Source organism: Panulirus ornatus, chromosome 8 (genome assembly GCF_036320965.1).
Source record: "Panulirus ornatus isolate Po-2019 chromosome 8, ASM3632096v1, whole genome shotgun sequence".
NCBI classification, from domain to species: Eukaryota; Metazoa; Arthropoda; class Malacostraca; order Decapoda; family Palinuridae; genus Panulirus; species Panulirus ornatus.
The window spans coordinates 5,008,197-5,021,911 of NC_092231.1; the positions used below are offsets into that span (position 1 = coordinate 5,008,197).

The 13,715-nt window shown below is 40.2% G+C and overlaps 1 protein-coding gene across 5 annotated transcripts in view; it reads left to right on the top strand.

The window, feature by feature from the left end:
- Positions 1-13,715, top strand: part of LOC139749763 (dorsal-ventral patterning protein Sog-like) — a 486,011-nt gene that overhangs the window by 432,819 nt on the left and 39,477 nt on the right. For 3 of the 5 annotated variants that reach the window (XM_071663985.1, XM_071663988.1, XM_071663987.1), the window contains one exon: positions 4,797-4,838. In XM_071663985.1, coding sequence (XP_071520086.1) covers positions 4,797-4,838 — 42 coding nt within the window. The remainder of the gene's footprint in view (positions 1-4,796; positions 4,839-13,715) is intronic. The other 2 variants (XM_071663986.1, XM_071663989.1) reach the window with 1 other exon arrangement.

A 13,715-nucleotide genomic window follows, 5' to 3' on the forward strand; every position in this document is an offset into this window, starting at 1 on the left:
TTTGTTTTTTTTTTTTTTTTTTCTCCTTAAATCTCTTTTCCATCTTTCTAACTTGACGCATCTTTGAGTCGAGTTTCACGAGCTGATTGTTGCAGGCCTTGATATTGCATTCGACTGTTAGGTATAGTTGCAAGGGTATTGCTCTCTCTCTCTCTCTCTCTCTCTCTCTCTCTCTCTCTCTCTCTCTCTCTCTCTCTCTCAAATGCCCAGTAGTTTCTCCATTTACGGACGTATTGAGGTATATAATTCGTGTACTTCCGGCATGTAAAGTTAAATGTACCTACAGGAGAAACAGCAGCGGGCCAAGCAGTGAGTCTCAGGCACTCTTGACCAGTCACTCTCGCGTGACGAGTGATCTCCACTCCCTCTCCCGTTTGGTGACTTTTACTCCAGTGTAGAATTCCTCCCCAGACAACATCTTAGAATTGAAACCTCCTCACTTCTGTAAGGGTCGGTATCTAAGGGTATTCTCGCAGTACAAGACTATACCACACAGCTCACTCACTCATCCCTCCTCCTCTAGATGTATAGCTTGCACTTCAGCAGATATCTATAGAATTTTTTGTTGTGGTTCATCTCTTCCCTCTCAAGCCATGTTATCTGTCTCATGGAAAAAGTTCCTGTCATGCTAAATAAAATCCTCCTCCTTTCACTCGCAGACCACAGTTGTTAGTGACACAGGTCTGTAGATCCAGGGCTGTTCCTTTGTCACCTTTCTTGAAGATTGGCACCAAGTTTGCTCTTCACCATTCTGCTGGTAACACGGTCTCCATTGAACAAGATCATGAACAGCGTCCATTGCGTTCCTCCCGAAGGTTTCTCCTTTTTCATTGAATACATAAACTCGTAAGACATTGCCTAGTCCTTGGGCGAGGTAATGGTCCAGTGTTATTCGTTCGTCTCATTTTACTGTAACTCTTGGTGATGTTCCTCTGTTCCACCTGACACCTATCCTAGTCCGGTAGCGTTCATCACGACGAATCCTATCCAATAAAGACGTTTTGAAGCATTTGATTCTTTACCCTTATCCTTATCTGAACGACTAGTTTACGATGGGATTTATTTTTTCTTATCTTTGATCTGTTCCTGATGGTTCGTCTACCTGTTGTTAGCTGGATAGTTATTTAGGGTTTAGGCCCTTCGACCGCCAGGGGTCATTAAAGCCGTTAACGTCACGTTATAACTACCAGTACGAATGATTTGGAACATCTTCATCTGGTGTCGCTTGCAGTCGTGGCCTTTTCCCATCCTGAGATGTGTCTGTAGTTATTGTCTGCGAGTCATGTCCGCATCCACACAGAATTTCAAAGGCGATGTCACAGTTGCGTTTTAGTACGTTGTCGTATCACCTTTGGCCTTGATTACCCTCTGCAGATGTCTGGGCATGGACTTGGCAAAGTTCCTGAAGTATTCTAGGTCCATGTTTCGGGTCCATAGGGTCTTGATCTCCTGAATGAGGCGAGGCATTATTGAGGGGTTGCAGGAAAGCAGCAGCCTGTTCGTGCGTTGTGAACGCACCAAATGCGCTTAGAAATCTTAACCGTGTTTCCACATTTTCTTGCCTCCGGACGAGAATTCGGGCTTTCTCCTCTTTAGAAAGGTAAGAGCCAACTGTCATGAAGCACAAGTGGAAAAAATACAGCGCCCGAAGGCGAAATACCCAAAATGGAATGACAACCTTAAGATAGCCTAAGGCACACTGAGGCGGGTTCCTGGTGCTCACACCGTGAGAAACACCAGTCTCAGCAACCAAGTGTACGATGACTTCACCCTGAGAGCGTCGTATGCTCGCACCCACAGTAAACCCTTGCCGTGTATCGCTTTTGAAAATATAATATGGTGGGGCGTGTAGCGTTTTTTTTTTTTTAGTGACACTGTTGGTAATAAAAACATAACAACGCCCTGAAGAAATGCCTGTGAAAATTTTGGCAGAGTCAAAGCTATTTAAAGTGAATATGAAGGCTGGTCTTTGGGGGCATCGGATTTAACATCAGTTTCTTCCGTCACGGTCCTTCATGTATCTGAACATCATCCAAAGGCGAGGTAAGCCACCTAACTGGGATAATGCCTGACGCACGGCTCACCGTCAGAGAGGAAGCCAGGGCGACCACAACCGGGAGTTCTTGTGAACGTTATAAGAACGTCTCATCGTCTCATCCTCCCCATAGTGCCTAGATGTCCCCGAATATTAGTGTATTGTACCCATATTTCAATGTTGTTCCCGAATATTTTTATATTCCCATAATGCACAGACGTCGCCCAAATATTCCTACATCCTCCTCATGATGCGCAGATGTTCCTGAATATTCTGATTTCCTTGATATGATAATACACTGAATATTCATTCTTATTTCCATCACAAAGAGATTAGAAATGATCAATCATTTTGTGTCCGACGATTTGATCATTGAACACGACGGCACGACCCCTTGCCGCTGACCATATAAGGTTAGGTCAGAGATCACACCAGTGTACCACAGGCCCTGATCTGCTCAAAGGGTCGCCCTTCTTGCTCAAAGGGTCGTAGATTCGTGCTTAAGGGTCATAGATTAGTGCTCAAAGGGTCATAGATTCGTGCTCGAGGGTCATAGATTCGTGCTCAAGGGTCATAGATTCGTGCTCAAGGGTCATAGATTCGTGCTTAAGGGTCATAGATTCGTGCTCAAGGGTCATAGATTCGTGCTCAAGGGTCATAGATTCGTGTCATCTTACATTAGACTGTGAAAGTTCCCTTTTATAAAGTATCCTGGCGCTCCCTGATGAAGAGAACGTTCACTTGAACGAGCCCTTAATGGCCGACCCACTTCAGGCCATGTCTTCTGCTCTTGGTGACGCTCGCCCAGTTTTTGCTGCTGGGGGGATGTGGCGCCTTTTTTCCTCCTGTGTTCACCAAGAGCCAACATGTGTTATTGTCCTTAAGTCTTTGTTCGTTATCTGATGTATCGCCTGTGCTTAGGTCATGATTTTTAATTTATATATTTTACGTTATATTATCTTTAATGGCTGTATGTAGAATTGGTTTAATGACCCTCCCGCGACATTTTCCTGTTCGTAAAACACGCGCGAGTATACAAATTCAAAAGAAATATTATTACAATTATTATTATTATTATTATTATTATTATTATTATTATTATTATTATTGTTATTATCATCATCATTATCTATTATTATTATTATTATTATTAATTGATATTATTATCAATTGATTATTGTTATTATTATTATTATTATTATTATTATTATTATTATTATTATTATTATTGCATCCGGAGCTTATTACCGACAGTGTCACTTTAATAGGCAAATCTGATCTATATGTCACCATTTACTGCCATTGATGATCAACCTTTACTGCATTACCGGAACACTTGAATAAATGTGTGGTCTCGAACTACGGGGTGAACACAGAAGGGCAAAAAAACCTATCCTCCCCTATCCTGTATTATGGTATATCCCTGGGGATAGGGGAGAAAGAATACTTGCCCACGTATTCCCTGCGTGTCGTAGAAGGCGACTAAAAGGGGAGGGAGCGGGAGGCTGGAAATCTCCCCTCTCGTTTTTTTTTTTTTTTTTTTCCCAAAAAGAAGGAACAGAGAAGGGGGCCAGGTGAGGATATTCCCTCTAAGGCCCAGTCCTCTGTTCTTAACGCTACCTTGCTAACGCGGGAAATGGCGAATAGTATGAAAGAAAGAAATATATATATATATATATATATATATATATATATATATATATATATATATATTTGTCACTCGTTACTCAGACTCGTCAGGATATCTGACACGTCATCGGATTAAATTGGGGCTATGTAGTTATGTCTTGTGCTTATTGGAGATGTGTGCGTGTGTGATAGTGCCATAACCATGAATAGGATTCCTACAAACAAAAACAAAAAAAAAAAATTATCATGTGTTGAACTTTTATTTATATTACGGGTGTGTTATTAATACTTAGTTATGTGAGGATTCAGTTAATGTTTTATTTTATTTATATATTTATTTTTTTTTTTTACGTATCCGCATCATTCTCTTAATGGCCCTTCACAAATTTGACAATATCAATTATGTGTTGCTATGTCATTTATACATTTATTTTTAACAGTTGTACTGGGAACGACAGTATACCCGTTTTCTGTTAGTTCATTGGCTGATTCTTAGACCATCGTTTGACAAACGATATATGAATAAATAAGGTTGATCACAGTTTATTAGATGAAGGCAGCCAGTTGGCTGAAAATACACAGTTGAGGTATTACAGTTATGACACCACTGGGAGGTCATGGTAGTTACCAGTTAACTGATCATGGACATTCCCATGTTTATGTGATTAGTTGTATGAGTCACTATAACATTCACAAGGTGTGTTTTGCATACACAGTAGAGACATGTATTATTTGGCTCCTTATTCCCATACTCTTGTCTTTATTTCCCTTTGAATCATCTAGATTTCATTCCTTATATATATATATATATATATATATATATATATATATATATATACATATATATGATTGAATTATATTATATTATATTATATTATATTATATTATATTATATTATATTATATTATATTATATTATATTATATTATATTATAGTTTCAAGACACCCTCATGTTGATACTTATAATCATTGAAATCATTGCAGTGTAATGTAAGACCAGGTGTTTGATACGGCCGATTTCTCTGACCATAAATGTAATTCAGTGTGGACTCAGTTTTCACGTCCCTCCCTCCGCCTGCCCGGGCAGTGCCAGCGCAAACCTTCTAACTTGAGTCTTCTTGATTTTCCGCAGGGGACGAACCGCTCGAACAGCCTGAGGAGCTCACAGGTAGAGGTAAGTTTTTGTTCGTTGCTAGGCTAAGGTATCACTCCATCCCCCTCTCATGTGTATATAAGGGGAACCTAATTGCAATATATATATATATGTATATATATGAAGTGTCCGCAAAAAGCTTTATCCGGGCCCCGCCCCCCCTATATATTTTCGAAGGCGATGTCACACATTGGCCATGATCAGTGAGCGAGGACGTCTGCGCATGGGATTGCGCAAGGTTCCTGAAGTATTCTAGGTCCATGTTTTGGGTACGTAGCGTCTCGGGTTGGAGTGAATGTAGTGGCTGATGATGCGTTCCATGAAGAAGCCGTCCTGATCGCGCGCTTTGTGAGTGCTTAGTGCGCTATCTCAGGTGTATCCACATTTTCTTCCAAGTGAAGATTCGGGCTGTCTTCTCCATAGAAAGGTAAGAACCAGCCATCTTGGAGCTTAGGTGGAAGAAATACATCGTCCAGAAGAGAAATTCCCAAATTGAAGTGGCAGCCAGGAAGAGTAAAGAAAGAACATAATTCCCAAGAGATGGCCTGAGGCACAGTGAGGCAGTTAGCTGGTGCTCATACCGTGTGAAACACTAGTCTCAGTGACCAGATATACGATAATTACCTGAGAGCGCCATATCCTTGTATACATAATAAACCTTAGCGGTGTATCGCCTTTGAAAATATATAGGGGCTGACAAGGCTTTTTGCTACATTGCATGTATATATAGCTAGATAAATATAGATGTATATAGATAGGTATGGAGTGAAAATTGTTTTTAGCGATCGAGGGCTTGAACATGCAGGAAGGTGAAAGGCATGCACGGGATATGGTGAATTGTGGGGAGTGACGTGCTTTCAGTGGAATGAAGCAGGGCATGTTAAGTGGCCGATGGAAATCAAGGAAAAGTCTAGTTGTGGAAAGGGAGCTAGGTATTCGGTGCTTTACCCATGAGTTAAAGAATGGATGTGAGCGAACGCGGCTTTTCTTCGAATATATATATATATATATATATATATATATATATATATATATATATATATATATATATGTGTGTGTGTGTGTGTGTGTGTGTGTGTGTGTGTGTGTGTGCAAAGCCACAACACACGTGATTTTGTAAATGCTGAAAAAAAACAACTGGAAAAGGAGACACCAGATCCTGGACCAGCCTTGTTCCTCGCTAATCACTGAGTCCTTGTTGATTTATCTTCAGTCCTGTCATCCTGTAACTGTTCTCCGAAGATGTGTTAATACACGAAACCGCTCAGGATCTCGTGTTTCCTTTTCCATGTGGGTTCTTCAGCATATATTATTAAGGCTCTTGATTCCATGTTTGTGAAAAGATGTGGGATCCGTGTGAGGATCCACGTAGCACTCTGCAGAATTCACTGGTTTAGAAATATTGTTAATTTGCCCTTACGTGCACACACACACACACACACACACACACACACACACACACACACACATCCCCTACTCAGCCGCTCATTATGAGTGGCGATTGACTGACTTGACTCTGTGTAGAAGCAGTAAAATCATACCCTGTCCTACGCACGCAAATTATTTGGGGGGGAATGGAAAGTATTACTGCTTCCTTTTGGAAGCGCCTCCTCTCGCTCCGAGGAGCAGCACCCAGTAGATTCCAGATGGCAAAGACGTTGCAGTCTTTACCCAGAAGCCGGTCCTTGGTGCTCGTAACCCCGCGGGCGAGCGGGCGCCATCAGTGTTGGTTGGGTTGGGGCGATAGTACCCCTCTGGCGGTGTGTATTCTTGTTATGAGAGGTTATCAGCCTCGTGTGAGCAGGCAGGGGGCGTCCTCAGTCACTGGTATTTGTGTCTGGGATGTCTTTCCGATCCGGTGAGGAGTGTGATTCAGAGGCATCAACCAGTCTCTCTCTCTCTCTCTCTCTCTCTCTCTCTCTCTCTCTCTCTCTCTCTCTCTCTCTCTCTCTCTCTCTATCTCTCTCTCTCTCTCTCTCTCTCTCTCTCTCTCTCTCTCTCTCTCTCTCTCTCTCTCTCTCTCTCTCTCTCTCTTATCTTCATCGAGAGGTTTCCATTTATTTTTTTTGAGACTTTAGAAAGAGAAAGTGCGACTGCTGTCTTACTTTCCTGGATCGGATTAGTATATTAGATTTTCTTTCCAAACTGGGCAGGGATCTGATAACGTGATACATGGTTTAGAAAAGTGTTAGGCATTAACTTGAACGAATTGTTTTCAGTTACAGTAATAATATTCATTTTGAGGCCGGTGGGAAGAAATACGAAACATTATCATCATTATAATTTACCCATGGAGCAATTTCGATGAAAGAGCCTCCTTCCTGCCCAAGGCTGCGCTTCTTCCAGTAGCAGGGAAGTGTATACTTCTTTGGAGTAAGAAGTTCTTTGGCAAGACCATTCGCCCTATGTTGATACAGCATCGCCAGAGTGACTCCACTCACCGTGCAGGCAAAGCCCAATAATATATATATATATATATATATATATATATATATATATATATATATATATATATATATATATATATATATAAAGCAGCAAGATATGTGCTATAAGAAGGCGGTCCTATTTGGCCGTAAACACGGCGAGGAAGTTGCCAGACGCACGACAACTTGCCTCCCTACACGGTTGCCAATAATTCACCTGTTACCTTAGCAGGGGAGAAATTGCTGGCTGCTGAGGGTAATATAATTTCGGGAAATTATTATACTATATTTTTGCCTTTCCTATAAAAAGCTGATCCGCAGGAGCTAGAAGACGAGGAGCTTATCTTTATTAATACTTCTAGAATATTAAGTATCTGAAGTTCTGTAACCGTAAGAAAAGTTTCAGTATTATAAGCGCTTGCACATGGCTGCACTATCCCTTATTTTCGCATTTTTTTTCACTTTTTTATATAAAGTTTGCTGACTTTGATGTATTTTGACCAACACTAGGAAAATGCAGATGGGCTTGGGTCGAAATTTCATATTCACAGACGAGTCATGTCCTTGGTTCTCAATCACTATATTTGATTTATATCAAACACTGTGTTCATAATTATCTAGAGTATTTAATTGCAGTATAATGAATTACTCGATGAATTTTTCACCCAAGTTTTCTTCAAAATCGTCATGAATGACTATAGATTATAGGTTTCATGTTCTACAAAGTTATTAGAAAATGTATAAATGTTAAGATAATTCATATTCTACAAAGTTCTTTAAAAAAAAATAGTATAATTGTTCAGATAATTCATATTCTACAAAGTTTCTTTAAAAAAAGATAGTATAATTAAAAAAAAAAAAATAGTATAGATGTTCAGATAGTTCCAGTTACAAGAACCATCTCACATAATCCATTTCGAAATCCTTGTTAAGATCGGATGCTACACGGGTTCCGTACTGAACCGAACATAAAGTGTTGAAGTTAGCCCAAGCAAAAACCACATTATTTAAACTTTTCTTTTAAATTCCAACTCCTTTACTCAAATTTCTGCCAATTTAATATAAATTCATTCAAAACAGGAAGGAATAACGCGTAATTATTTAAGCTCATATATATACAAATCTTGGTACTGCCATTTTCATTATCACAGAGACATATTCATGTGAAGGTTTACATTAAAAACATCTCGGACTGTAGCCCTCAAGTGGTGCTCCACCCCGAGAATTTGTGTCTGCTCTTATTAGATGCTGTCCTGACAGTTATCAAGATTGATGGCCGATTGATACCTACGTATAGATGACTATCATGGAACTGATGAATATTGCAAGAGGTTTCGATGCTTGGTATTTATAGATCCAGTCTTTAATTCAATCAGACGTCTGAAATTAAGCTATATGCCCTCCCACTAAATTCTCTTCGCTTAATATTCAGAATTAAGGTTTTAAGGAGGACTCGAGGGTATTTATATATGAAGAAAGCGGAAAGATAACTTCACAGATGACTTAAGGAATGAAGTCACTTGAACGATTTATTTTTTCTTTTTTCATTAAAACCATGAAGGGAGGGAGAGCGTTCACCTCACCACAGAAAACGAGGGGAGAAAAATTCTGGTATTCAGGTTGGGTGATCTTTTCTTTCATGAATATATATATATATATATATATATATATATATATATATATATATATATATATATATATATATATATATATATATATATATATATATCGGGTTGCTTTAAGGGGATTCCTGCAGCCATAAAGCTGCGCTGTAGTCAGTCACAAGGTCGTTGTTTGCGCATCATGGCCGAGGAGGCAGCCAGCTCGCCACACGTCGACGAATCACAGCTCAGGAGCTTTGCCAACGGTCACCAGGAACATAATTCAACGCGTCATCATAAAAAAAAACGCTCTATGTACCTTTTTGTCCGTCGTCATGTGCCACCTTTGGTCGTAACTTGAAAATAGTATGAAGATATTTATTTGTTCACTTCACACAACTGTCGTTATTAAACCAGTATCTAAGTAACTGAATGGCCCAAGACACATAACTTTAGTTTGGATTTGTCATGAGTTAGTTATGTTTTTTTAAAGGGTTTAACCTAGTACTTCACCTCCCTCGCAACTTGAAAATTTACACCTTTGGCCAAATTATTTTCAAGCGTTGTTAGCTCACTCGCTAACCAAGCCGCAGTGCAGGCCATACCCCTGTTCCCTGGTCTGCCATTTAAAGTTATTTTCAAAGTAAGGCACCAGCCTCACGACCCGTCGCTGCTCCGAGCATGTAAGACCAGCAAAATTCATGATTGTCATTCTCCCGGTATAATCATATTCCCATGCAGAACATCCCGCTAGGGGCCTTTACCACAAGCGAGTTCAGCTTCTAGAATGTTGTTGTTGTTTATTTTGTAATAAATAGCCGCTCACTCTGGCAGAATAGAGGCATTGAGACTGTCTCTGGCCTTCCATTTTTCAGGACATATTCACCACTCCAGATGACTGCTGACAGTCAGCAGTTTCCAGACCGGCCCCATGCACGGTTTTATGGGTCACACATTCCAGAAGTGGGGTAAGGGAGCAAGGTCATGCAGGGAGTGTTCGACCAAACGCACATGCGGCATCAGGACAGTGCCAACCAACAGTGTCTGTCGAAAAGTCCAGTCGTTCGAGTATTCGGTTCGAGACCCATGTGAGGGCGGGTTGAGGAGAGAGAGAGAGAGAGAGAGAGAGAGAGAGAGAGAGAGAGAGAGAGAGAGAGAGAGAGAGAGAGAGAGAGAGAGAGGCGCTTCGTAACACGCGAGAGTAAGCGTTTGCTCGTATCTAATGTACATGGTGTCGTGTCCAAGCTTAAGACTCCTTGATCAAGGCTGATTGATAATCATCGTATTCGAGGGTTTGAGTCACCTTAGTCCTGGGATAAGTAACATACTGTAAACAAAAAGGGGTGAGTTAAATCGTCGTATTTTATGGGAAGTATCGTAACTTCACGTAGCCCATCTCCCGCAGTGGCTCTTTCTTGCAACATCTCAGAAATGGTGTCGGAGTGTCTCCCATCTCTACCCGGTCCTGCTGAGGTGTGAGAAAGTCGAGTGCGCCCTTGTCTTGTACGGTGTAGTTTGTCTCGGATATTATTCCGTAATACTGTACTGAAATCAGTCTTTCGTTTTAGGAATGCGCGCGCACCAGTGAACTGCTAAAGTGAATTGTAAGTTGACCAGTGACAGTTTCAAGAAGACCATTGTCTCTCTCTCTCTCTCTCTCTCTCTCTCTCTCTCTCTCTCTCTCTCTCTCTCTCTCTCTCTCTCTCTCTCTTTGTAGCCCAGCTCGAAACGCTGTATTGCCGACTGATTTGATCCCCAATAAAGCAGGAGGGTTTCCAAATCTGCTAGCCTAACCCCCGCGCCTCCTTCCCCGCGCTCTTACAAGAAATGACTGGGTAAAAATTCCTTTTCGGCTCACCCTTGCCTTTAACGTGGAACTACCGGACATATTGTTGTCATCATCATCATCATTATTTGCTGCCCTGCTATGATTATCATAGATTATATCATGCTAGTTATATGTGGAAATAACTAATAGAATTATCATCCTTAATTGTCGATGGTGTGAACTTAAAGACAACTTTTCTTCCTTAGCAAACATTGGCTTTATGCGAATATATATATATATATATATATATATATATATATATATATATATATATATATATATATATATATATATATATATATATATATCATTGAGATTTGAAAATGAATGTATAACTTACACCGAGAGACTGTGTTGAGAAATATATACTGTTTAATGCAGTAAACCATTACTGCAACAGATGAATTTCCCCGCTGAAATATCATCAGAGTTTATTAGATAAAAGTCTTGCCCGCCAGATGGCAGTAGCTGTGAAATTCGTTGCGGAAAATTCCACCCTGACGTTTATCCGGACTTGTCTCGCCACCAGTTTAGTAGCACGGCGGGTATTGCCTCGTAAAGTTCTTCCGTCGCTCCCCCGCCAACTTCCGAGTCCAAAATCTTGTGTTAATAAACTCGCCCAACATTTTGCGGTGTGTATTGGCCTGAAACAGAACCTGTTTGGTGTGAAACACGGCGTGTGTTTTTGATGCTTGTAACAGGACCTTTTCTCCTGTGGCCTGAACCAGGACCTGGTTGTGGTTTGGAACACCGTGTTGTTGATATATGAAACACGACCTGAAACAGTACTTGGTTGTGGTTTGAAACATAACATTATTAGTGTCTGAAATGGGACTTAATGTGTTATTGTTGTGAGACAAGACTTGGCTATTTTTTAAAACAGAACTAATTTATTTTTTTTTAAATGATATGCAGGTTGTCTGAAAACACGTTATATACTTTGGTTGTGATCCGAAGCGAAGGTTAGTTTTTACAAGCATAAAGTAGACCAGCATGGCACGAAAAGACCTAACCTCGCTTCCTACGCGAAATCTAATGTAAAACTTCTTATAGATATTATAAAGATCTTCGTATATTTATTCCGGAAAAAGTAACGAGTAGTTTACGAGAACTGATCTAAATAAATTAACACACACACACACACACACACACACACACACATATATATATATATATATATATATATATATATATATATATATATATATATATATATATACTTTTATATAATCTTCCGACGAAAGTATTAATGCGGAAAGCGGTTGAGAAAATGACGTGCCAACGGGGGACTGTGTATATAAAAGGTCTTGCAACGCTTCATAATGAGCACTTGTTTTGGCTAAAGTAGACAGAGAAACCTCTGAAGCAGCGTCATTACATAAACCTGGCATAATTTACCGAAAATTACTTCATTAACCACGATCTAATTTATCCTTAGAAGTCGAGCAAGATTAAATGCTTTGAATATATTTTTCTTTTTCCTTTTTTTTTCTTCTTTTAGCAATTATGCCAATATTATATTTAAGTCGTAAACCTTAGTATTAGCTGGTTCATATATCAAGCTTCATGATAGTATATAATCGGAAAACAAGGCTAATTTTACTGTATCAACTGTTTATTATGTGTATCAGATTCAAGGGTAAACTTTGTATGTTCGTCTTACAAGCTTCGTCCAAGGCGGTCGAATGGAACAGTTTCTTTCCTGTAGTTCGAGATCGGACAGCTGTGGGATATTTCATGAGCTTCTCGTTCACAGCGATATGAGTCAGTAGACAATGTTTACTTGTCGTTGCCGGATGTGGCAAGATCACCTTCCAGTATATTCGTTTGAGAGCGAAACGTGTTCTAAAAGCTTCGGAAAGAAAAGGTGATCGCCCTCTTCGCCGAACACTCGAGGTGAATATCATAAAAATTTGTCACTCCGAAAGAACATGACGCGAAACAGGTCGGTGTGTGATTCGAACCTTTGATTCTTTTCTTACGGCCTGGAATAAGATGGTGTAGCTCCGGGTCAGGCTGTGTTCCCTCGCTGGATACCATCTCGTAACATGGGAGCAGTTCTCTTAAAGGATCTGGTTACAAGGCAACTCCAAATATATATATATATATATATATATATATATATATATATATATATATATATATATATATATATATGTATATATATATATATATATATATATATATATATATAGAGAGAGAGAGAGAGAGAGAGAGAGAGAGAGAGAGAGAGAGAGAGAGAGAGAGAGAGAGAGAGAGAGAGAGAGAGAGAGAGAGAGCTATTGAGTCATATACCTTTATTTACCTCTTGCTGGACTCTGATTGCAAGTGGTTACAGCGAGCAAGACAGAAGTCCCCTTTGGCTCGGCTGTTATCATCCACATGAGGCGGGAGTAAAGTCTCGTCAAGGAACTTCGGGTATAGAGGGAGTCCGCCATTTCCCCGCTCCTGCCTGGAGTGCAGCCTCTGATTTTCAAGCAAGAATTCATGGACGGGATTGTACTCATTGGTTAACCTCTGGAAGGCAGTCCGGTAACACACACACACACACACACACACACACACACACACAGACAGACGTATGTATTGCTGGAAGGGAGTCGGCTACAGCCCTTACTTTACTGATCCTTTCCCCCGAGTAATCTAAAGCGAATGCCTTTAAGGGCTCCGCAAGAATAGTGAGCCAGAAGCAAGAACAAAAAGAAGAAGTGATTAAGATTAGATTGAATGCAGCACCTTATAGAGTGGGTGTTGCCTGATAAACGAAGCTATTACGGGGTCAAACTTTCAACTGTGTTTGGTTTTCCTGTTTTCTCCAGTCAAAGGGTTCATTCACTCTTGTAACCACTCATATTTCCCGCCAGGAGAAAAAAAGAAAATGGCTTGAAGGAAAATCGTTGGGTTGAGCAGCTACATTTATGGCGTGTGTTGACACATGGTGTGGTCTCCCCTCTCATGAAGCTCACAGAAAATGGTTACTCAGCCAGGGAAGTGTATATATTCGAGGCGAAATTACTGTAAAAGTCTGTCTATCCTGAATATC